Below are 26,589 nucleotides of genomic sequence, written 5' to 3' on the forward strand. Positions count from 1 at the left end.
TATAAAAGTGAAACATAGCAAAATAAATCTTCTGCTTAAATAAAGCACAAGAAAAGTATTTTCAGCTTCACAACTTTGCTCAATCCCAATTAATGAGGTTTTAACAATCTGCAAATATATTTCCTAAATTAAAAAAAACAACATTGATATAGCTTAAAATTCTACACAAATAAATTGAATTGCATTTTCAAAACTAAGACCAGAGAAAAAGAAACTGAAAACTAAATTAAGGTATAACATTAAAAAAAATAAGCTAGCCTACCTGTCAAGGAACCTAGGCAACTTTCTAAAACATAGAAATCAGAAGCAGATTAATATAGTAGCTTGGCAATACCCTCCCAGAGTAGGCTATGCCTTGGCCGCGGATCCATTACCGAAGGTTTCACTCTCCCAACCCAACCACCCTCCAAGATAGCAAAAAGTAGCTTGTCTAGAATTTTAACATTACTTCTGTATAAAAATACTTTAAGAATGATACTCATCCCTGGATTCAGAAAAATTATAGATGTATTCTAGTAATTTCCACATGGTTCAAGTGTTATTTTAGACAGATCTTCTTCCTATAGGATGTCCCCCTTTACCTTATCTTGTAACTCCTTTACCATGTATAATTACCATTGCCCTTACAATTGTACCCCAGCTGCATTAAATCAGTAGAACTTTTGTATAAAGCCTAGCCTAATATCTTTACCTTCACTTCTTTAACATATTACTGAAAAATAAGCATTTTCTCTATTTTCAAATCCAAATTAAACCCTATTAGCACCATCTAATTATTTAGATGGTGCTTTAAAGGGATTAGGTTAGGAACATGAAACTTTCAAGGATGGGTCTACAGACTAAAGTATGGGTACTTGTCTATTACATAAAACACACTCAAGAAGTGAAGTTTGGTGACAATAAAATATAATGAAAGTAGAATACCCTATTAGCAAAATTGTGAAGGTCATTGCTGATGCCTTGGCATCAGCTGACCATCTCAAAGACAAAGAAAAAATTCATTAATAACATAATTCTTGACCTAGTTCATTTTAGTTCATTATTAACATAATTCTTGAGGACACCCATTAGTTTGCTCTGACTAGTGATAGAATGTAGTGTCTCACCATGGATGTTCAAAATAAAATTTGGGATTTGCCAAGGACAATCAAGAATAATTTCAGACTGTTGGGAACAAGCAGGTTTCACTCATTTGAAAGTGAACCACAAAAATAATTTTATTAATCCAGAAACCAGCACCTCTGTCAAAAAAGTAGAGAATGTGGGGTTCTACAAAGTGGAGGAACAAACAGCACCAATGTAGATCCTGCCATCATTTCCATTTGTTCTTATTAGAGTACATGTGGCAGGCAGCAGTAAAGGCAGAAGGACAAGTTCATTTTAACACAATTTTTTAGGACATTTCTTGCTAATAAGGCACAATTTTGCAAATAAAGTATTCCACCTTCATCACATTCCGTTTTTTTCATTAGCATTAGCCAAACTTCACTTCTCAAGCGTGTCCCACATAACAGACAAGTACCAAAGCATGTCCTAGGAAGATATTTGAAGTATATACCTCCACTTCTTCTCTCTCTAGAGGGCAGTGACTTTTGATGACCTTTAAAAATCTCTGTGTTAAAAAAGCAAAACCTTGCCAAATAGATCAGCTGCTTAAATGAAGTAAAAGAAAATGGTTTTCAGCTTCACTCAATCCCAATTTATGAGCTTTCAAAGATCTGTAAATACATCTCTTATATTTAGAAAAAAACCATTGATATTGCTTAAAATTCTACTCAAATAGCAGGAATTGAATACTAAGAACTAAAACCAGATAAAAATAAATTAATAACCAAAAATTAAGGTAAAATATTGTTTTTATCAAAGTCTCAATAGGTATAAACCTGTCAATTGGGTAAATTTTTAAGACTTAGATATCAGAAGAGGGTTAAAATAGAAGCTTGGCAATACCTTGCCAGAGTATTTTTGGCCCTGGATTCATTGCTGAAAGTTTTGATTTCCTAAACTAGCCTCTTTCCAAGCTAGTGAAAAGTAGCTAAACTAGAATTTTACCAAATTGTGAACAATGAAAGAAGTGAAGATAAAGGTTCCCCCAGTGCAATGTGTTAACCAAGACTATTTGGTAAATTTGTAGTGGGCCACACAATTCAGCCAAGACGAAAGCGAAAACCCCACCCGATGCCCCTTTTATGCTCTTTTGAAATTCAAGAATTGCTTCTGGGGCTAGTTGCATCTTGAGCCCTTAAAGGGGTGAAGGTATTTCATAATAGTAACGAAAGAGCATAAAAAAGCATCAAATGACGCTCCCACCCCCATCCCAGCCCAATCATATGGCCAACCGCAAAGTTGCCATGAAATTTACCTACCCCACCCCCCAATGTGCAAAAATATACTCCGAATTGGAATATACCATTAATTGTCAACAGCAAAGTTTTGAATTACAAAATTCAGCACTATTTTTGTCAACAGCATTTGAAAAAATTGAAATGGTAGGAAAACATTTTAGATTTGAGTTGAATTTGAGTTAAGCCTACATTTCAGAAAATGGTTTATATGTGAGTTGCCTAATAAATGAGGTTTAAATTGTTGTAAATAGGCCTAAGTATTTTTGGAATATGTTATTCTTGAACAACTTATTTATAAACTAGTGATATGTTTTTAACCACTTTTTAATAACTTAACTAGGGTGCGGGACATTGCACCAGCAATGTCCCGAAATAAGCCAGATGTGCTGGGCCACATCTTTCTACTAAGGATAGTCCTTGTAGCGCTGCTCCCAAGTGTGCTAACTGTGGTAAAAATGCTTCTTATAGTCTGTCCTGCCCAGTATCTAAGGAACTAATGTTGCGCTCCCCCATTTTGCATTGACTTTGGAGTTTTCAATAATATCGTTTAATATTAATGGTATAAAGGATAAGGACTTCATTATTGATTAGCTCTACAATGATTTTGATTTGGTCTGTCTACAGGAACATCTTCTTATAGACTTTAGTATTAACCTTTTGCGTCGAAACCCTCATGATGATGTGTTTTTTACTACTTTAAAAGCCAAAAGAGGCCGCCCATCCGGTGGGCTAGCTTGTGTTTTTAAGCGCAATCCGAATTTAGTTTCGCCGGTGACTTTTTACTCGGATGAGTTTTTTTTGGCTGTTCAGATGGGCACTACAGTTTTCGTTAATTCTTATCTGCCTTATGATGATCGTTCTGCCAGATCGATGACTAGATATTCTAAAGCTTGCAACACGTTGAAGTTTTAGCGGATAAAATTCTTTCTAGTTCTCTAGATTATATGATCGTTGGTGACCTCAATACGGATGTAAATAATTCGTCAGTGAGAAGCGATTCGTTGTAAAATTGCCTTCCATCTTATCATTTATACGCAAAGCTCATCCCTTTTCTTACATTCACCATTCAGGCAGTAAGAGCAATATTGATCACATTATTTTCTCATCTAGTATTACTACATCAATAATGTTTGTACATGCTGAAGAACAAGACTTAGACCATCTCCCTATTTCACTCACTCTTACGCTTAATATAAACCTTGTAAGTATTTATAAAGTACCCCGGTCTTCAAAATGGTTTGAAAAAAGTAAATAGAAGAAAGCTAATGTCCCTCTCTATATGTTTACACTAACAAACCAGATGTCTGCTATATGAGTTCCCTATCACCTGCTCCAGTTCTCTATACCAGTGAATTGCAAAAAGGACCTGGATTGCTATTATAATCAAATAGTTAAATGTCTAAAAGATGCCGAGGCAGTTGCAGTGCCGCTGTAACGTGTTAGATGTGGTACGCAAAAACCTATTTGGTCCTTAGGTCCTTATTTAAAAACTTTGAAAAATAAAGCATAGCTTTGGTTAAAAGTATGGAATGAATGTGATAGACCGCCTTGTGGAATTGTATCTGACCTTAAGAATAAGACGCGCAGTGAATATAAAAAATATCTTAAGTCAATGCGTTATCGTGGAATGGATTTTCCATTGTCAAAGAGAGAATGGCGAAAAGTTATTAATTCTGAGTTGATTAGAAGTGATATGACAAGTAGTGATTGTCTTCCTGCATCTGCTTGGCATGACCATTACTCGTCTATTTTTTCTAATGTTAATTACCGTGTGCATTCTCCGTATACTCATTCTCTTTCTGCTATTTTTGGTACCCCCTCTATCTCAGCGTCTTAGTATTCCCATTTCTCTTTCATCCGTAGTTGAAGCAATTAAGGAACTTAAATCAGATTATGTTGATAATGATGGTATATTTAGATTTCACCTTTTATTAGATTGCTCCCCCCCCCTTATTGACCATCTACACCTACTTTTCCAGATGCGTATTTGTACTTCAAGTGTACCGCAGAGTTTTTTGTGTGGTACTATTTCTTCAACTTAAAACAAGGAAAATTCTTCTTTAGTTTCCTCTTCTTACCGACCTATTATTGTCTCTTGCACTTTTAGTAAAGTTCTTGAGCATGTATTACTACCTTTTGTGACTAATAATATGCTTTAGAGAGATAACCAGTTTGGATTTAAGCCCAGAGTAGGTTGTCAGCATGCACATCGTGTATTATCTTCTTTACTCCTTGAGAATTCTTCTAAGGGAAAGAGTATATATCTTTGTGCTTAGACCTATCAAAAGCTTTCGATAGTGCATGTCATAGCCAGCTTTTTTCTGCTCTTCATGGTTGCGGTGTCAATCTATCGGTTATAAGGCTTCTTCGTTACTGGTACTCTAATTCTTTTCTTCGGCTGAAATCGCCGCCAGCTTCTATTATTAAAGTGAAAAGAGGTTTAAGGCAAGGTGGAGTTTTATCTCCGACCCTATTTAAATTATGTATTTCAGGAGTTTTGGCAAAGATATCGGCTACCTATCTCTCTGGGTTTTCTGATGTTTCATATCTTGCCTATACTGATGACCTGCTTCTTATAAGCCGTACTAAAACTGGTCTATCTAACATGGTTTCTCGTGTTGCTACTTCTTTTTCAGATATGGGCCTTTCTCTTAATGTAGATAATTGTAAGTTTCTTTCTTTTAACGACAATTCTAGTACTCCCCTTCGTTGTAGTGGCTTTACAATCCCTCTCGTAGACTCTCTTCAATGGCTCGGTATTTCTATTACTAATAGTCTTCCGAGCTTGCGCCAGCGCACGGTCTCAGATATTAATATGAAAATTCAATTAGGATATGCTAAGATTGTTGCCAATAGAGGTAAATATAATAAACTCGCGTTGGCCAAGCTCTACTCAACTTTTTGTGACCATTCAGTTCTTTTTGCTTCTGGAATTTGATCCCTTTCTTAATAAAATGAGTTAAAAAGAATCCGGATTAATTGTTTTAGATTTCTTCCACCTTGGACTAAAAACCAGGTAATTATTAATACATTTCTTGTTCCTGATATTACTGTAAAACTGGAAGCACTACACAGAAAACAAATACTGCTTGTATCCGTTTTTCTCCGCACCATCCCCTTATCAGGTTTTTTCAGTCGTAAGTTATTTTTTCCTTAATTTGTCTGTTTGTTTTTCTTTGTTTGGTCACTCCACATTTTTTTAATATTGTAAAGAGTGAGTAAAAACCAAATAATGACAACAATAATGACAGCTTTTGTCCAGGTTTCTGTATGCTACTGCTTATTAGATTCTGCAAGTTGTGAGTTTTTTTCTCCTTTTATGTTATTTCTCTTTTGTTTTAGTTTCTTTTGAATTTTATACGTAACTCTGTAACTGGTATTCTTTGATTTCTATATTGATTTACGTTGCATTTTTATGTGTTTTTCTTTGTGATACTCCACGTATTGTACCTCTGTATAGTGTGGGTTACAAATAAATAATAATAATAATAATGATTTATCTCTAACTTAGGTAACACCAAATTCCAAAAACCCATTTACCAAAATATCAGCATCTGAGGCCTTACTATTTTTTCATCCTTTTGTAGTGTCTCTAGCTCCTCCTCACAAAATAAATCTTCCTTATTAATCTTCCACATTATCAAAATCTTTTCATTCCTTTCTAAATCATTTCTTACAGCTATATCACGGATTAAAACATTTTCAAAATGTTCTGCCCATCTCTCACTAGTACTTTCCTTATCAGTAATTGGGGCCCTGTTCCTATATTTAGCTAGGATAAGCTTATGTTGACTACCTCTTCTTGATTTCTTAAAATGCGAACACAATATCTTACTATTATACCACCTGGCTGCATCTTCTAGGTAACAAGAAAAAATCAAGCAAGTCCATATCTTCACTTGAAAAAATACACAAGAGGTCAAGTTGTTCCTTATCAAGTGCCCTCTACCTAGGGGCACTTGAGCTGCGTAGTGTTATCAGAAAAATGGTGGATGTATTTACGGTGTATAAAGTAGAAAAGCCATGGCGCAGGGTTTTTTTCACAGTGAAAAAATTTCTGGAAGAGTAGGAGGATGACTTTACAAACTGAAATTAGAATATTGAAAGCCACGGTATTGACAGTGGTCAATTTGGCTTTGAAACATGGGCGCTTCAAAAGGGTGAAGAAGATTTGTTAAGTATTTTCCAGGGGAGTTGTTCAAGGATTGCTTTCCAGGGGAGTTTTTCAAGGATTGTTTTAGGTACTCATTTCACTCATTGGATATTTTTTGTGGGGGGTTAACGAAGCAAGGGAGAACTAGTTTTGTACTTATTTAGTAGATCATATATATAGATATACATATATATATATATATATATATATATATATATATATATATATATATATATATATATATATATATATATATATATATATATATATATATATACATATATATATCTACATATATGTAGTATATATATACATATACACATATGATATATACATAGGTATATCATAGGCAGCGCAATAGCGCTGCCTAAGTAAAGGACGATGTTGGCACAATGTATTATCTATTTATTTATTTTTTGTTTGTTTGTTTTTCAGACCCAGGCACTTCGTATGAAAGGAGTTGTCGTAGAAACTTCGAAAAGGGCTCATTTGATTGGCAATTGGAAGGGCTTGTGCCCTTTTCAATAGCCGAAAGTAATTGGAAGGCAACTAACACCCCTTCCATGCTCACCATTTCCCCAAGCACATCCAATCAACATTTCGGGATATCCATTTTGCTTAGCGTAGTTGGAAGATCCGGAAAGAAATTATGTCTTTGAGGATGACACCCCCCCCCAGAGCCCTCAAGGCGAGGGTTTTAAGTTATGCCCTGGGGGCATATAAGGTTAATATAGAAATGGTGATAGTAGAAACTTCATTAAGAGCCCATTCGATTGGAAATTGAAAGGGCTAGTGCCCTTTTTAATAGCCGAAAGTGATTGGATGGCAACTAAACCCCCTGCCACGCCCACCATTTCCCCAAACGCATCCAATCAAAATTTTGAGATAGCCATTTTGTTAAACGTAGCTAAAAGATCTGAAAGTTAGGTTTTTCAGGATGACAACCCCCCTCAGCCCTCAGGGCAAGGGTTGTACTTTATGCCCTGGGGGCATATAAGGTTGTTATAGAAAGCGCTGTAGTAGAAACTTCAAAAAGGGCTCATTCTATTGGAAAATGAAAGGGCGAGTGTCCTTTTTAATATCGAAAGCGATTGGTGGAAAACTAACCCCCTCTCACGCCCACCATTTCCCCAAATATATCCAATCAAAATTTTGAGATAGCCATTTTTTTCAACATAGGTGAAAAGTCTGGAAATTATGTCTTGAAGGATGACAACCCCCCCCCGCCCCCCGCCCCCAGGGAAAAGGTAGTAAGTTACGCCCTGGGGGAATATAAGGTTTTTATAGAAAGCGTTGTGCAAACTTCAAAAAGGGTTCTTTCAATTGGGAATTGAGAGGGCTGGAGCCCTTATTAATAGTCTAAAGCGACAGGAGGGCCAATGCCCTCCCCCCCTAACACCCATAATTTCCCCAAACACTTCCGATCAACATTTTGATATAGCCATTTTGTTGGACGTAGTTGAAGGGAACAAAAATTATTTCTTTGAGTATGACAAACCACCACAGCCCTCAGGGCTAAGGTTATAAGTTATGCTCTGGGGCATAACTTGTTTTTATAGAAAGGTTTTATATAAAGCATTGCTGTAAAAGCTTCAAAAAGGGCTCATTCGATTGGAAATTGATAGCGCTATTGCCCTTTAATAGTCGAAAGTAATCGGAGAGAGAGTCACACCCCCCCCCCAACCACGCCCATCATTTATCCAAACACTTCCGATAAACATTTTGATATAGTCATTTCGTTCAACGTAGTTGAAAGGTCTGGAAATTATGTCTTTGAGGATGACAACCACCCCCTCATAGCCCCGAGGACAAGGGTTGTAAGTTATGCCCTTGGGGCATATAAGATTTTTATAAAGTGTTGTTTTAGAAGCTTCAAAAAGGGCTCATTCGACTGGAAATTGAGAACTAGTGCCTTTTTTATTAGTCTAAAGCAATCAGAGGGCATTTGACCCCCCCCCTCCTCCACGCCCATCATTTCCCCAAACACTTCCAATCAATATTTTGAGATAGCCATTCTGTTCAAGGTATTTGAAAGGTCTGGAAATTATGTCTTTGAGGATAACAAATCTCCCCACCCTCAGGGCAAGGGATGTAAGTTATGCCTTGGGGGCAAATAAGGTTTTTTATAGAAAGCGCGTTCATATAAACTTCGGGGGGGGGACTCATTGGATTGGTAATCAGACACTCTAGTGCTCTTTTTAAGAGTCAAAGTGACCGGAGGGCAGCCATCTCCCCCCCCCACACACACACACGTCGTATTGTCCCGAAATGCATCTAATTGAAATTTTGAGATAGCCATTCTATTCAAAATAGTCTAAATATCATATAACAAGGCTTTTGGGTTGAAACAAACCCCAAGATTAGGGGCAAGGGTTGTAAGTTATACCCAGGGGGTATTTAAGGTTGTTATGGAAGGGATAATTGTTTAACTTTAGAAGAGGCTCATTTGGTTGACAATCAGAAGCTCTAGTTCCTTTTTCAGCGTCAAAAGTGATGGAGGGTATTTAGTTCCCCCCTCCCCTTTCACCTTTCAGCAAACGTATCTGATTTAAATTATGAGAAAGCGAATTTTTTCAAAATAGTCCAAAGAACATATGATAATGTCTCTAGGGATGACAAAACCCCCGAACACCCTGGGGATAGGGTTGTAAGTTCTTTTATAGGGGCATATAAGGTTTTTATTGAATGGGCGGTCTTGTAAACAACAGATGGGGCTTATTTGATTTTTAAACAGGAAGTTTTAGCGCCCTTTTTAAGAGTAAAAGTGATTTGACAGCAAACAGCTCCATCCCCACTCCACATTCATCATTGGCCTTAACAGCTCCAATCAAAATTTGGAGATAACAATTTTATTCATCCTAGTTGAATGTTTTGGAAATTATGTCTATGAGGAAGACGACACCCCCCCCCCCCCATACAGCTCTCAGGGAAAGGGTTGTAAGTTATGCCTTGGGGGAATATAAGGTTCTTATAAAAAGGGTGGCCGTATATGCTTTGGAGGGAACTCATTGGATTGGTAATGATAAGTTCTATTGCCCTTTTTAAGAGTCAAAGTGATCAGAGCGCAGCTATCCCCCCCCCTACACACACAAACACAAACACGTCGTGTTTTCTTGATATGTATTCAAGCAGAAATTAATATGAGTAGAGTTCAAAACCCCTATGCTTTCTAAAAGCCTGAATATAATTTGTACTTTAGTGAAAAAAAATTCTTTTAAATGTTTTCATTTTCATAACTTTAAGAAATCAAAAATCAATTAAGATTTTACGGAATAAATATCAGCATATGTATATTAAACTGATAATGCGTGTTTTTTTCAGTAAATTCATTTGAATTTTTTTCAGTAAAGTACAAATTATATTCTGGCTTTTTGAAAGCATAGGGGTTTAGAACCCTGCTCTTATTAATTTCTGCTCGTTTTGAGTTTGACTTTGTTAATTATTTTAGTTTCTGTTTGTTTTGGGTTTCATTTATTTATTGATACTGATTTGTGGTAGTTGTATACTTGGTAGATTATTTGATTCTGTTTTTGTTCATTTTTGGTTTAATTGAGTTCTGTACTTCGTTTTGAAAAACTTATTTTGTGGAAAAAGTTTTTAATTAATACGCAAAAACAGTTGAATCCCCATGAGTAGGCAAAAGCGCTATTAAATTTGAATATCAAACAGAACAATACAAAATAATACACAATAGCAATGCATACCATACAAGATAATATTCTATAAATGTAAGCCAAAACTGACAGATTGAGAAGCCAGACTGTCTAGCTCCACTTAAAAATTTTTGAGATTTGAGGCTCGATTCCTGCGTAGAGTCAAAATTTCAATTGGGATTTTACATGACACAAACATTCGATAATGTAACAAATTAACTTTATACGTTATAACCAACTAAAACGAACTAAATTAAAATAAAAAGCTAAATTAACACAAACTAAACGAACGTTAGATGAACGAACTAAATTAAAATAAAAAGCTAAATTAACACAAACTAAACGAACGTTAGATAAACGAACTAAATTAAAAAGGAAAATAAGATTAATACCAGGTTTTAGCTTAAGTCGTACAAGATATTCTTCTGAATAGAGCATTGTGCAAAAGAGCTTTAGCGCGTTGTACCAATCTTGGACTATCTCCAGAGGACCAGGGAAGTATGAATCCCGCTGCGGCTGACTATAGTTAATTCTTATTAATTGGCCAGTGAAGTCTTGGCTAAAAACAGGTGCCCGATATACCTTAAAATACATTCTATAATAAATGTTTGGCAAAACAGTTTAGAAAAAAAACGACAAAACCGAAGAAAAACAAAAGCAAATAGAGCTAGTATTCTCCAAGCCATCTAAGATATATTTCAGCAGCATCTAGATTTTTTTACGTAATTTTTCCGATAGCCTGACTACACTCAATTTTTAAAGCCCTAATGGATTTCATAAATTGTATGTTCTGATGATTCTTTTATTACTCATACTGCATAATATTATATATATATATATATATATTTGTTTATTTATTACCCGTCAAAAAAAGGTACAAAAGACGGAGTATCACTAAAAAAGAAAAAATACACACAAAAAACAAATTACAACACATTACACATAATCGAACAAATTACAAAGACGAGAAACAAAAACTCAATTATATACTGCACTGCAGGTACGTAAGAAATTTTACTTTTTAAACTCCCAAGTACTGAAGAAACATAAGCAATATGATTGATAACTTCAATCCAACTAACCTAACCTACAGCAAATTAGGTGATAACTTCAATTCAAAATCAACGGACTCAATCAACTAGTCTTAATATGACAAGAGACGGTAAAAAGACTAAATATGACAAGAGATGTGCAAATAAAATTAAAGGGACAGCGATTTACTGCCTTAGCAAACGGTATCAAGGGTGGGAAGAAACTTTCTCGTTGTACCGTTTAGTTTGTTCAATTATAGTTGCCGTTGCGTCCGCAATTTTAAAATTTTTAACAGGGTGCGAATTTCTTGTCCACGGCGGGAGCCGCAACAAGAACTTCGCATACTTAAGAAACGCGGATCTGAGCTTTCTTTTCTCTGGCTCGGGAAAAATTCTCCATAATGAGCTTAGGTACAGGAACTGGGGAAGAGATGCCGCGTTATAAAGTCGAGCCAGAATTAAACGGTTTAAACGGATTTTAGGAGCAACTATTCTACTGTAAGCAAAAGCCAGGTGGTTACGGAGATGATCAATAAGAAGGGAGCGGGTAGTTTTTAGATCCTTTCCAATTGGTATACCAAGGTAAATAATTTTTGAGACAGGGGCTACAGACAGTTTTCCCAGCCTCAGAGACGAGACCTCTTCTTGGCGCCAGTTGAACAGAAGAATTCTGCTTCCGACGTCTGCGGGTTAAATTCAAGGCCAATGTGACTGTAATTTGATTGTAGTCTGGAGAAGGTGGTCTCTGTACCTGCGACTGTGCGGTTGGGGTTCAGAATGTCATTGGTGTAAGTTATAATTGTAATGTCTATGCCACGAACTATGCATGTAGTCTCGATAGTAGACTGTGGTTCAATAATACAATAATTAAAGGCACAAGGAGATGTGACTGATCCTTGTCGAGTACCCTTTTTTACTGGGACTACAGGATTCCCTCGGTAGGACAGCATCACGTCTGGTGTATATTCAGTGAGGGCTCGACTATGGCCAGGAAGTAGGAAGTAGCCTGTATGTGGTCGTACATGTCTTTAATGGGTAGTAGGATGTCCTTCTGTACACCTCTCTTTCCCATATCCAGAATGAGTTGGTCATGGAGAAGTGAGTCGTAGGCACGGCAGACGTCATGTAGACCTATAAAAATGGACTCCTTCGATTCATTAGCGCCACTCAAGACATACACTAAAGAAGAAATGGCGTGGCTATAACCGAAACCCTTCTGGTGCCTAAACTGTAAAAAAGGAATCTATCATTTTTCGTGGTTTTCATTAGTGACCGAAAGTTCAAAGACTTTGTAAAACGTCTGCGACACTGCGATTGGTGTAAACGGAGTACATTCCGAATAACTTTTTCCTTTCTTCGGGACAGGCATAAGCGACCCAGTACTGAATGCCGATGGTACGAGTCCAGTAGTGAAGATCATCTGAAAGAGAAGAGTTAGGTGTCCCAAGAAAGTTGGGCTGCAGTGGCTAAGGTGAAGGGCGGAAACACGGTCAATGCCAGCCGACTTCTTCTTTTTCAACCGTCGGACCGCGGACGCAACCTGGTCCTGTGATTGGGTAACTATGAAATCCGTATCTGGAATTGATGAGAGGAGGGATGAAAGCTTTTCTTGAACAGAAATGTTAAGATCCTGTTTTGGGGCTGAAAACTCATCAAGGTAATAGTTTATCCATGTTAAAGATGGGATGTCTAACTCGGGACCCGCTGACTCCTTCTTATCAAACATTTTCCATAACAGATTAGGATTTTTGATTACTTTTTCAGAAAGCTCAGATTTCAACTGCACACGGTGACGAGCAAGTTCCTTCCCAAACCTACGCTTAGGTGCAACTCTAATCTCTTTAACTACTGCTGAGTGTGGTCTACCACATTCTTTCCATATCCCGTACCAGAAGGTAGCTCGGTCGCATGCTAATTGTAACAAAGGGTTAGAAGACCATCCCTTTTCTAGAGTTTTTTGTCTGGCACGAGACTTGGGTACTCCCTGAGATTCGGCAAACAGAAGAGCATGGGTCAGTTCGGCGTAATAAATATTAAGACGTAGCCGCGCATCTCTTTCATCACGATGAGAGAATTTCATAAGTAGGTCAAACGGTACGCAATTTTTGGCAGAACAAGATCACAAGATCACCAGAAACTTGAAACTTTTCTTTATGAATTTTACGCCAAACCGGAACCTCATGCCACCTCTGAGTGAATATCGACGAATTATTCACAGCGGAAAACGAGGTAGGCCTACTGATAATACACTGAACTGGGAAATGATCCGAAGTAAAACTATTCGGAAGGACAAGAACCTCACGTACTGGCAAAGAACTAGAGCTAACAATATGGTCTAGATTGGACGTAGAGCCAGATTGGTGGATATACGAAAAGTTCTGGTTCTTCCGGTGAATAGTAAAACGGTTCTCAAGTATCCCTATTAGAATGCAACAACGACTATTTTGGGCACTAATATCAACTTCTAAATTACAGTTAAAGTCACCCACTATTATGCACTCAAGGGACTCGCGTTCGGCTTTTTTTTTATAAAAAAAAATTGTTTACCTTTAAATTTTAGTAATTCCATCAAGACAAGTATACTATTTTTAATGGTCGGTTTCAATTAATTACTAGGGAATGGTTTACAACAAGATAGATCAAGGTCAAGACCATAAAATTAGACACGGTTGTTTGGGACTAAATCAATTTACCACAGAAACCCAATGTGTGAAAAAATCTTCATTTTTTCCATGAGAAACAAATATGCGGGTTTCCGTACATAAAATGGAGCCAAAAGGGGGGCTACTCTCAAACCCTCGCTCCATACATTTATTAGACTTACCCATGGCATAAAAATGCTTTGAGGATAATGTGTTTTATAAGTGTATTTCCTTTAAACAATAAAAAAAAATTCCCACATATGAGGAACATTGTCAATAGTCAAATCATAACCAGCCCATTAAAAGCATCATCAATTCGGTATACATGACAGACTTTCTGACTCTTTTTACTCTTCAGATTTACAGTAAGGACATATTCTCTTTCACCAAGAAATAGGATAAACTTAAAATCGTTTTATTTCTTAGCCACAGAGCAGAAATGCGGACGATGACAGCTTGATTAATTATCACACTGGTTTAATTACAGTGTCAACTTTATGGAAATCCCCTGGCAACAGAGATATTCTTACCTTTAAAAGTCAAAAATCTATTTCTTACCTTATTAAAAGTGAAACTGTCATCAACTCCTACATCTGACCAATCAACTAATGTTGTTGCCAGCAGTTTAAAGGCATCTGGATATCTGTCCCTCATATTTTCTGCTACAGCAAAGCCATCCACTAATTGATTTTCACCTCTTTCTGCTGAAGTTGTATCTTGCGCTATGCAATGAAGGATGTTTACCTTCGAAGAAGACACAGTTTTCATAAAGTTCATCAGCAAGTCTGACAACATCCAGAGGATTCAGACAAATAAAACACAGATTTTACTAGCAATACGTACATAACCACTGTTGCAATATGTGGAGGGGTTTTGCAAAAAACAGTTATGAAAAATTTGCCGACTTCCCTCACAGAACTTGAAGCTATCAAATAATTCAAGCTGTTGTAAGTTCAATTTACACAGGCTATGACAGCAAAATCTGGAATTATTAAAGTCTATATCATAAAAGAAACTATAAAAAATATGCTACTATTATCATCCTACACAAAAAAAACAACATTGATATATCTATAGATATTAGCTTATTGAGGTTACCACCCCTACAAAAAGCTGACTTAAAGAATTCGGCTTCAATAATAGTAGTTTTCAAATTTGACATTGAATGTATCACTTTGACTTGAATGAAATTTGGTTTATGAAGATTTTCCATCCGAAATATTAGATTCGTCTACTATAAAACTAATCTACACAACCAGTTTCTCTCTGATAATCCCCATTTGATATACGGCTATTTTTCTAACTTGCCAACATAGCCTATAGAATATCATTATTAGGCTATAAAATAGCCTACTAGGATACCATTCTTAAACTCCATCAAAAAGAGTTTAAATAATTTCATAATGATAATCACTAAGACTAGCGGCATATACAATTATTACTGGCGATATGAATATTAGTATATGTCGAGAAAAAAATATAGCTCAATCATGTGAAATACACGGTCATACATTTTACCTCTCCCAACAACTGCTCAAAACACGCCACTGCCTGTCTCCTTTCCCTTATTCCCCTCTATGGGTTGATATATTCTTAGATAATTCATAATCCTTGCATTTCTTTCAATTTGACACAATTATTGACCACATTTACTACCCTTTTTAAGTTTTTAAAGATGAAAGCACAATGAATGATTTTTAGGTTTTGAGAACTTAGGGCGCAAGAACAGGCTTGATAATTAATGTTAAGAACACTAAGTCGCTTAGACTGGGAATAAGTGATGGTGAAGAGATGATTTTGGGTAACGAGAAGATCGACCAAGTGGATAACTTTACTTAACTAGATAGTATTATTAGTAAAGGTGGTGGATGCCGTGAAGATGTTAAAAGTAGAATAGCCAAAGCCCAGGGTGTTTTTACTCAGTTGGAAGAAGCTTAAAAGAATAGGAAGATAAGTCTCCGAACCAAGATTAGAATATTGGAAGCTACAGTGATGAGAGTGGTCAAGTATAGGTTCGGAAACGGTGGCGCGCCGTAAGACTGAGGAGGATTTGTTAGATGTTTCCAGAGAAATTGTCAAAAGATTGTTTTGGGTACACGTCTGACTGAGAGCATTTGCAACAGTAAGCTGTAAGAAAAATTTGGTTAAATTCCGCTTTCCAGCGCTATAGTGAGAGAAAGGTTGAGACACATAGGACACGTTCTGTGGATGAAGGATGACACATTGCCAAAGATCGTAACACTTTCGGCCAACCATCTAGGGCTAAATGAGATGTAGGTCATTCCCGAATTGCGAGGAGGCCATAAGAAAGGATCTAAGTGAAATTGGAACTTCTTGGGAAGGTGTAAAGATGGAGGCTTTAAATACATAGGGAGGGAAGAGTAGCGTGAGTAGATGTGTTGGCCGCAGGCGGCTTGGTGCTGCAGTGATTTGTTAGTTGTAGTAGTAGCAATATTCCCACTTACACACTTGCGTACAATCATGCACACACTATAAGTACAGCAGCTTCGGTAGTAAGGTCATGTCAAGCATATGTTCCCAGCCCACCTTCCCAAAATGGCTTTTCAGCAGGGGCGTCCCGAGGCTCATTTTATTGGGGGGGGGGGCAATCTTAGTAAATTTTACAGAATTGCTACCGGATTTATGCCAAATTTTCTGCAGAAATTAAGGATTCTGCAAAATTGCGGCCGATTTTGCAAAATTTCTACCAAAATTTTCGAAATTTTGGCGCAAATTTTACCGAATTCCAAAATAGTTGGGGGGGGGGGGCGGCACGCACCTCCCCACCCCCACCCCTCGGGACGCCCCTGCTTTTCAGAGAAGGATTTATTTGCCAAAGTAGGCATTCCTTATGAAGTTAGTAAGAGAATCGATTCAGGCACTCCTTGTCAAGGCTTTTAGAGAAAATAAATGTGTAAGTTATGATATAGTGGTATCATAAGAAACGCCCCTGGTCGACTGATATGGCCGGATGGGAATTATTGTTTGGGGGAATGTTGGGCGTGGGGGGGGAGCTAGTTGCCCTCCAATCACTTTGGACTATTAAAAAGCCCTTTGAATTTCCGATCAAATGGGCTTTTTTTGAATTTTTTACAACAACGCGTTCTTTAAAAACCTTATATGCCCCCAGGGCATAACTTAAAACCCTTGCCCTGAGGGCTCTGGGGGAGTGTCCTGCTCAAAAACATATTTTCTATGTGGAAATCAACTATGCTGAACAAAATGGCTATCTCAAAATTTTGATTAGATGTGTTTTGAGAAATAATGGGCGTGGGGGGGGGGGCTAGTTGCCCTCCAATCACTTTCGACTATTAAAAAGGGCAGTAGCCCTTTGAATTTCCAATCGAATGAGCCTTTTTGAAGTTTTTACGACAGCGCCTTCTATAAAAACCGTATATGCTCCCAGGGCATAACTTAAAACTCTTGCCCTGAGGGTTGGGGGGAGTGTCCTCCTCAAAAACATATTTTCTATCTGGAAATTAATTATGCTGAACAAAATGGCTATCTCAAAATTTTGATTGGATGTGTTTGGGGGAATGATGGGCTTGGGGGGGCTAGTTACCCTCCAATCACTTTCGACTATTAAAAAGGGCACTAGAACTCTCAATTTCCAATCGAATGAGCCCCTTTTGAAGTTTCTAGCACGACCCCTTCCATATGAAGTGCCATGCTCTAAAGGAAAAAATAATAAATAGTACATTGTGCCAACATCGTTCTTATATGCCCTCAGGGCAAAACTTAAAACCCTTGCCCCGAGGGTTGTGGGGGAGTGTCCTTCTCAAAAACATAATTTCTATCTGGAAATCAGCTACGCTGAACGAAATGGCTACCTCAAAATTTTGATTGGATGTGTTTGGGGGAATGATGGGTGTGGGGGGGGGGGCTAGTTGCCCTACAATCACTTTCGACTATTAAAAAGGACACTAGCCACTCCAAATTTCAATCGAATGAGCTCTTTTCGAAGTTTCTACGACAACTCCTTCGATACGAAGTGCCTGGGTATGGAAAAAAAAAAAAAACACATTGTGCCCACGTCGTTCTTTACTTAGCATGATAGCTTATTGTTTGAATTACGGTTGCTCAACAAGCACCTATTCTTAGACTTCAAGAAGCACCTATTCCTCAAGAAAACATCTTGCATATCTTTCTCAATTTTTTGAAGCAGTCACTTTTTATACCCATATTGACCACTGGCATTACCGTTGCATCAAATATTCCAATCTTAAATTGAAGAAATATCTTCCTATTCTTCCAAACTTCTTTCAACTACGAAGAAACACCCTATGTCTTGACTCGTCTACTTTTTACATTTTCAGTGCATTCGCCATCTTTACTAGTAATGCTAACCAGGTAGATGGGGCTATCCCTTTGATCGATAACACATACCACAGCAACCATGATTACCCCAAGATGGGGAGGCCATTTTTTAATAAATTGTATAGTTCGAAAGAGGCCAATTAGTCCAAAAGAAACCACAAAAATAAATGAAACCCAGACAAATTATCCATTAATCGAAACTCAATGCAATGCTTTGCCGTTTACAAGGCTATAGTTTTTCCGATTGAGGGATCGGACAATTGATGAATAATTTCAGTGCCTCACTCGCCTTGAACGATTGTTTAGTATATTGTTTTAAATTTGGTCGACTAAGTTAATTCGTTCTATGTTGATTCGATGCCATAGAAGCCAGGTGTCCGCTGATAATGTGGAATATCACCACATTATCAGCTGACACCTGGCTTCTATGGCATCGAATCAACATAGAACGAATTAACTTAGTCGACCAAATTTAAAACAATATAGTAAACAATCGTTCAAGGCGAGTGAGACACTGAAATTATTCATCAATTGTCCGATCCCTCAATCGGAAAAACTATAGCCTAGTAAACGGCAAAACATTGCATTGAGTTTCGATTAATGGATAATTTGTCTGGGTTTCATTTATTTTTGTGGTTTCTTTTGGACTAAGTGGCCTCTTTCGAACTATACAATTTATTAAAAAATGGCCTCCCCATCTTGGGGTAATCATGGTTGCTGTGGTATGTGTTATCGATCAAAGGGATAGCCCCATCTACCTGGTTAGCATTACTAGTAAAGATGGCGAATGCACTGAAAATGTAAAAAGTAGACGAGTCAAGACATAGGGTGTTTCTTCGTAGTTGAAAGAAGTTTGGAAGAATAGGAAGATATTTCTTCAATTTAAGATTGGAATATTTGATGCAACGGTAATGCCAGTGGTCAATATGGGTATAAAAAGTGACTGCTTCAAAAAATTGAGAAAGATATGCAAGATGTTTTCTTGAGGAATAGGTGCTTCTTGAAGTCTAAGAATAGGTGCTTGTTGAGCAACCGTAATTCAAACAATAAGCTATCATGCTAAGTAAAGAACGACGTGGGCACAATGTGTTTTGTTTTTTTCCATACCCAGGCACTTCGTATCGAAGGAGTTGTCGTAGAAACTTCGAAAAGGGCTAACTCGATTGGAAACTAGAATGGCTTGGGCCGTTTTTAATAGTCGAAAGTGATCGAAAGGCAACTAGCCCCCCCCCCCCACGCCCCTCATTCCCCCAAATAAATCTAATCAAAATTTTGAGATAGCCATTTCGTGCAGCATGGTTGATTTCCTAATATAAAATATGTTCTTGAGGAGGAGACTCCACCAAAACCCTCCGGGCAAGGGTTTTAAGTTTAGCCTTCAGGGTATACAAAAGCGTTGTTGGCACACCGTACTATTTATTATTTTTTCCTTTAGAGCAGGTCACATTAGATGGAAGGGGTCGTGCTAGAAACTTCAACAAGGGCTCATTCGATTGGAAATTGAGAGTTCTAGTGCCCTTTTTAATAGTCGAAAGTGATTGGAGGGTAACTAGCCCCCCCACGCCCATCATTCCCCCAAACACATCCAATCAAAATTTTGAGATAGCCATTTTGTTCAGCATAATTAATTTCCAGATAGAAAATATGTTTTTGAGAAGAACACTCCCCCCAACCCTCAGGGCAAGGGTTTTAAGTTATGCCCTGGGAGCATATAAGGTTTTTATAGAAGGCGTTGTCGTAAAAACTTCAAAAAATGCTCATTCGATTGGAAATTCAAAAGGCTACTGCCTTTTTTAAGAGTCGAAAGTGATAGGAGGGCAACTAGCCCCCCCCACGCCCATTATTTCCCCAAACACATCCAATAAAGATTTTGAGATAACCATTTTGTTCAGCGTAGTTGATTTCCACATAGAAAATTTCTTTTTGAAGAGGACACTCCCCCACAACCCTCAGGGCAAGGGTTGTAAGTTATGCCCTGGGGGCATATAAGGTTTTTAAAGAACACGTTGTCGTAGAAACTTCAAAAAAAGCTCATTCGATTGGAAATTCAAAGGGCTTTTTAATAGTCCAAAGTGATTGGAGGGCAACTAGCTCCCCCCCCCCACGCCCATCATCCCCCCAAACACATCCAATGAACATTTTGAGATAGACATTTTTTTCAGCGTAGTTGATTTCCAGATAGAAAATATGTTTTTGAGGAGGACACTCCCCCACAACCCTCAGGTCAAGGATTATAAGTTATGCCCTGGGGGCATATAAGGTTTTTTTATTGAAATCTTTGTCGTAGAAACTTGAAAAAGGGTTCATTCGATTTGAAATTCAAAGGGCTAGTACCCTTTTTAATAGTTAAAAGTGATTTGAGGGCAACTAACCCCCCTCTCAAACCCACCTTTTCCCCAAACACATCCAATGCCTTCCCAAGGCCAGAACAAAATTTGCACTTTACTGAAAAAATACAAATGAATGCGCATTGTCAGTTTAATGTACATACACTGATATTTAGTTATCAAAAGATTAATATTATTTGATTTATTAAAGTTATAAAAGTAAAAACATTTATATTTTTTTCAGTAAGGTGCAAAATATGTTCTGGCTTTAGGATGGCATAGGGGTTTTGAGCCCAACTTATGTTAATTTCTGCTCGTTATGAGTTTGACTCGGTTATTTATTGTAATTTCTATTCGTTTTCGGTTTCATTTATTTATTGATTCTGATTTTTGGTAGTTTCACGCTTGGTACATTATTTTATTTTTGTTAATTTTTTGTTTAATGGAGTTCTTTAATTTTCTTTGAAAAACTTATTTTTTGGAAAAAGTTTTTTTTAATTAATACAAAAAAAAATACAGGTCAACCCACTTCCTAGAGCTATAATAAAAGAAAGATTAAGATGGCTAGGTCATGGTTTAAAGATGAAGTTTATAGATTGTCAAGAATCGTGCTTTTTGTCCATCTATATGGGGTCAAACATTAAGCAGGTCGCCCGTGTGTGGTGTGGTGGAAGGGTCACATGAAAAGATTTAAAGGAAATTATATTCATGTGAGGGAGTAAAGAGTGAAGCTTTGAATAGATTTTGGTGAAGCAGAAGCGTGCGCAGCTATATTGGAATCAGACAGTTTGGTGCTGCAATGAGTTGATATTAGTACTAGCATTATTCATTTCTCAATTAGATGAGGAAGAGGACATGACTCATTTTTTGGTGGTTATTCCGGAAACACTGGATTGGTCTACAATACCAGCTTTACTTTCTAACCCGCTTACTCATTAGTTTTCTGACAGACTTCCTTGTCAGTGTGTTTTAGTAGGTTTATACCCAGTTCTTTCTGAATTTGTTCTTGAAACCTTGTCATAGTTGCGATAGCAGATTACTTCCGCCTCTTCGGTCGGCGCTGGGACTGTGATTGGTTGTACCACGTGAAAGCTGTTGCACATAACCGTGCCTCATGGAAAACTTCTGATGGAAAAATTACGGATGTCGGGCAAGCAAGATAGCGGATTACAGGGAGCGTGGTTTTCATGTGGCGAAAAAGAGGCTAGCAAAAGTAACTTATTTCATTGTATTCTGACATATAATTCGGGATAAGAAACCGACTAGCAAAATAATCCTCCGTCTAAGGACAGTAAACCAACAAGAAAAATTTCAATTAAATCAAAAATAAAACAAAAATAGCCAAATAAAACTTCAGAAAGGACAAGAGAATCGAGTTTCAACGTGCAATAAATGAAAAATTAATGAGCGGTTCAATAAACTCAACCGACATCGAGGCATCGTCTGGTGGAAAACGTAACCAGTATCCATTTTTTTCAAATATTATTAATTTGAAAAAAAAACAGCATTTTTACTTCAAACATATTGTTTAATGGACTCGTGTTTTATCGTGTCATTACACTGGTAATATTGAAAATCCGTATTCCTTTAGGGTCTAGTTTCGCGCTTTCGTCGTCTGGGCCACAACTTTTTGTGGAACAATCAATGCTCGCCATGTCTTTATGACAAGTAAGTTGCTCATACGCACAATATAAGATCGAGAATGGCTCTTGACCTAATGCTTACCCTAAAAAAGGTGATGTCAATTCTTTAAAGAGACTAGGACCAGTACCTTGCAGTACTAAGAAAACGACAATATCAAATTCCTGGGTGAAAAAAAAAACACAAAAAGAACAAAGAGTAACAGAAAAAAAAACTTACACCGGGCTTGTATTCATAGTAGGGTAAATCTGTGTGTAGCTGTAATTCTGTAGACGTGTAAGCAACATTATTTGGTTGGTCTTTTGCTTGCACTTGAAATTCTTCCCTAAAACAAAGGTCATTAACTAAAGAAAAAAAATGAGCTATTAGGGAACTAAAATTAGTTCCGTTCTTCAGCATGTTCAATATTATTCGTCATTAAGCATCATATTTTCATCTTTCCTAAATCATTCATGAATATTTTTTTTTCTTAGCTTCATTTCTTGATTAAGGATAGAAATATAACATGCCAAGTCATATATAATATGAATAATTTAAAATGGATCCCTCGCCCCTTCCACTACAGGAAAGCAAAGAATAATGCCTCAAGACCAAAAATCATTCAAATTTCCCCGTTACATAGCTACAGCTACAGCGTGTGCATGTATATTGGCCTAAGGTGGTTTGGTGCTGCAATGAGTATGCAATATGTATGGCTATTTTCAAGTTCTGTTCTTTATTTCATTTGCAAAGCAGAGAATCTAAACAGATGCCCAAAGTCTAAATCAATACACAAAAAATAGACGTCAGAAATTACAATTCTACTAGGTTCCATATGCTATGTTCAATTATATGACACATTTACATTTTATGCTTTTACGTTTAGCACATTTATGTTGAGCTACTGACTTCTTAATTAGTAATTACTTCAGTAAGGGTCTAAAATTGGAATTCCACAATAGCTTGACATCATGCGAAACAACTCGTATAATTTTAAATTCAGAACATTGACTTGCATTACAAAATCGTAGCTATCATATATTAGAGCTCAGTTGGAAATCATCAGAAGAAGAAAGGCAAATCCTTAAGAGCCAAAATCACGGTTGTCAAAATGTTCCTAAAAATTATCCTAAACCCAGCAAAAACTTTGTTTTATGTGGTAGTTAATTTTTCTGGTGCTTAAAACAAAACCCCATTCTCTTCAGAGCATATGTTTGTCCTCTTTTCTTTTATATATATATATATTCTTTTTTTCTGTTGTAGTTCTCCTTGAACCGTAACTGTAAACTAAACTCATTCCTCCCCATACGGTATGGGCCATACCCCTTTTTCAGGAAAAAGATAGTCAGGTTTTCTTTTCTCCAGTCAGCCTTAAACCCTTCACGCATAGTGTCCTCACCAGAGTACGTCAACTTCTCGATTTAATTTGTACCGCTAGGTAGCTCGTAACCCTTTCATGTGATATATGTAGTTTTGCAAAAGTCAGTCCTGCGTGCCATCTTTGTTTTTGCTTTAGTCCAGGCATAGACAGAATTTTGGAGATTTTTCTTGGATTTATCATGTCAGATGGAAGAAAAAGCCCTGAACCAGGTAAGAGTTGAAATTTTATAACTCGGTATGTATAAATCTGAGGCATTTGTGTGTTTTAGCATGAATAATTGCATGTTTGACAGTAATAGAGAAAACTATTTTGAATGGCTGCAACTTTTTTTGGTTAGGGAGCACAAGAATATATCCATGTCGTTAAAAAAATGCATAATGCAGATGTCAATCAAGTTTTGAAGGACATCTGCAGTCTTATTTTTTGTGTCCTCAGCTGAGGACAGTGTGTAACGGAAGATACAATACTAACTGTGATTAGTGATACCAGCTGGTGATTATTGCTCTTTCTCATCCTTGTCTAATAGTTCCTTTTTTGGACCTTTTAGAAGAAGTCGGCCCATCCAAAATGAAGGTCAAATCCAGGATATCTTCGACAAGATTGATAGTGAGCAGTCTGAAATGGAGGACCTATCTGATAGCAAGGATGAGGAAGCATATGGGACTGTGACGAAACTCCTGATGAAGAAGACACCTAAGATTCTGATATCTTAGATGTTGAGACACAACAGCCCACTGCAGAGATGGGGAAAAAACGGAAAAGGAACTTTCGTTACCATAAGAGGCCCTTTCCCACCAATAATGGCAAGTGGAACCCTCCTACAATAGCCTTAGCCTCTGATGACGACAAAGATCTTGACCCCATTGTTTACTTTGATAAGTATTTTCCTGAAGAATTTTATGAGAGCTGTGCCAACTACACAAACTTGTACTCCATACAGAAAAATGGAGTGAGCATTGTTACCACTCGAGAAGAGATCAAGAGACTCATTGGCATGCATGTTGCTATGGCATGTCTTCAAGTTCCCGAGATATAGGATGTTTTGGTCCCCAGCCACTAGGATACCCCTGATTGCTGACGTCATGAATGTAAACAGATTCCAGTGTCTACAGACCTCACTCCATGTTGTTGACGACTTGAATGATAGGAATCCAAGCAACCGTTTATGGTAAGTTTGACCAGCAATTGATACAATCTTGACACAAGCACATCAACTATCACAAACAGAAAACCTGTCAGTGGACAAGCAGATGGTACCATATACAGGCAATCTTGAAATAAAATAATATATAAGAGGTAAACCTTGTCCATGGGGCATCAAGGTCTTTCTCTTATGTACTTTGGGTGGTACCGTGCTAAATTTTGAAGTTTACCAAGGGAAGAATACACAAATCTTGGAAGACTTTAGAAAATATGGTCTGGGAGCTGGTATAGTCCTCCAGCTGGTGAATGCAATCAATCCCTTGCCATACACAAAAGTTTATTGTGACAATTTCTTTACTTCAATCAACCTTCTTCTAGAGTTGAAAGAAAAAGGAGTACTTTGCACAGGTACTATCCGGGCAGATAGGATCCAAAGTGTGCCACTCAAAACCAAGAAAGACCTGAAGAGAACAGGAAAGGGCAGCTTTTCTGAAGTAGTTGGGGGTCAAAATGAATTTGTCTTGATATGCAGGTTGGATAACAGCAGCGTGCAGCTAGCTTCAACATATGTGGGTGGAGGTGAGGTCAGCAAAGTAAAACAGATGGTCAAAGGCTGCAAAGAAAAAGATAGAAATCACACAACCACAGATTGTCAAGGAGTACAACATAAGTATGGGTGGAGTTGACAAAATAGACCAGCTTTTGTCTTGATGAACATTCATCCAATCAAAAAAGTGGACCCTCAGCATGATTTTCCACATGGTGGATCTTGCTGTTTGTAACTCATGGCTAGAATACACGAGTGACTGTGATCAACTGAAAATCAGCAACAAAAGCCGTCTTGACCTACTTTCCTTTTGTCTTGACATCGCACAGGATCTCACCCATGCCGCTGTTCTAGGCAAGTAGCAAGGCAGGCCATGGACTTCATGTGACTTGGATTCTGACAAAACAGAGGAAGGTCTTAGCAAGCCGTCTAAGAAAAGGAACAGGATTTTTGTGCTACTGGATGGATCACTCGGTTTGACCAGAGGGTTTATTGGCCAGAAACAACCGACAAGCAGAATTGTTGCAAGAACTCACCATGCGTTATGAAGACTCGCACAATGTGTTTGAAATACAAAATCCCTCTGTGTATTGTCAATGGGCGCAATTGTTTTGGTGAATTTCACGCTAAGTGATTAGTTGTATGTTTATTCAGCATTTGCCTTTTGTATGCTTTTTACCTAAAATAGGGCCGATTTTGATCAAGTGAAGCACACTTTCCTCGACTGAGAACACTGAAAAAATCAGGTTTGCCATCACAGGTTCAGCTAGAAACTTTTACCCCTTGTATTTCAGCTATGCATCATTAACCCAACAAGATTTCAGATTTTTTCCCCTTGGGAAAAATATCTTGCGTGAAGGGGTTAAGCTTCTGGAGAGCACCTTGGACGAATGAGACGTGAGTATAATAATTCACAGTGGATCCTATCCCTTCTGCAATCTTTCCACAAAAGTGTCCTAATTCACTGGAAACTTATAGGGCAAGAACCTTGGAGCAAGGGGACACAGAGGACGAACTTTTAAAGGTGTATGCCAATTCTGATCCATATCTACCTTCTGAATTAAAGTACCTTGACCCGCTTCATATTTAATGGGCATATGGCCACAGTCAGTCAAGAAGACCGCATATAAAATATCTTAAACCATTGGCTTTTTAGGTTGAGGTGCTAGCAGGTTTCATAGGTTTCAAAAGCTGTGGATTCTCCGAACTAGGGAAATTTGAACCGTTCTAGTACCTAAATTGTAAATAGCAGTGGCCTAACGTTTTTTAAGGAAAGTTTGCTTGGGTGTAGATTGCGTGTCTACTAGATTTCAATGCTATCTCAGCCCTTACGTCTTTTTGGTCACTTTCCTGACAGGTTGTCGGTCTCATCAAATCAATTCCAGACGAGTGTACCACCTTTCGGCTTGATAGTCTCACCGTTTGTCCCA

The 26,589-nt window shown here is 37.6% G+C and overlaps 1 protein-coding gene across 4 annotated transcripts in view; it reads right to left on the reverse strand.

Moving 5' to 3' along the window:
• Positions 1 to 26,589, reverse strand: part of LOC148944422 (gamma-butyrobetaine dioxygenase-like) — a 73,355-nt gene that overhangs the window by 19,657 nt on the left and 27,109 nt on the right. For all 4 annotated transcript variants that reach the window (XM_089100131.1, XM_089100133.1, XM_089100135.1 and 1 more), the window contains 3 exons: positions 22,329 to 22,434; positions 14,383 to 14,568; positions 10,544 to 10,733 (listed from right to left, as the gene is read on the reverse strand). In XM_089100131.1, coding sequence (XP_088956257.1) covers positions 10,544 to 10,733; positions 14,383 to 14,568; positions 22,329 to 22,434 — 482 coding nt within the window. The remainder of the gene's footprint in view (positions 1 to 10,543; positions 10,734 to 14,382; positions 14,569 to 22,328; positions 22,435 to 26,589) is intronic.

Source organism: Artemia sp. Qi Xiang Cuo, chromosome 14 (genome assembly GCF_049724085.1).
Source record: "Artemia sp. Qi Xiang Cuo chromosome 14, ASM4972408v1, whole genome shotgun sequence".
NCBI lineage: Eukaryota > Metazoa > Arthropoda > Branchiopoda > Anostraca > Artemiidae > Artemia > Artemia sp. Qi Xiang Cuo.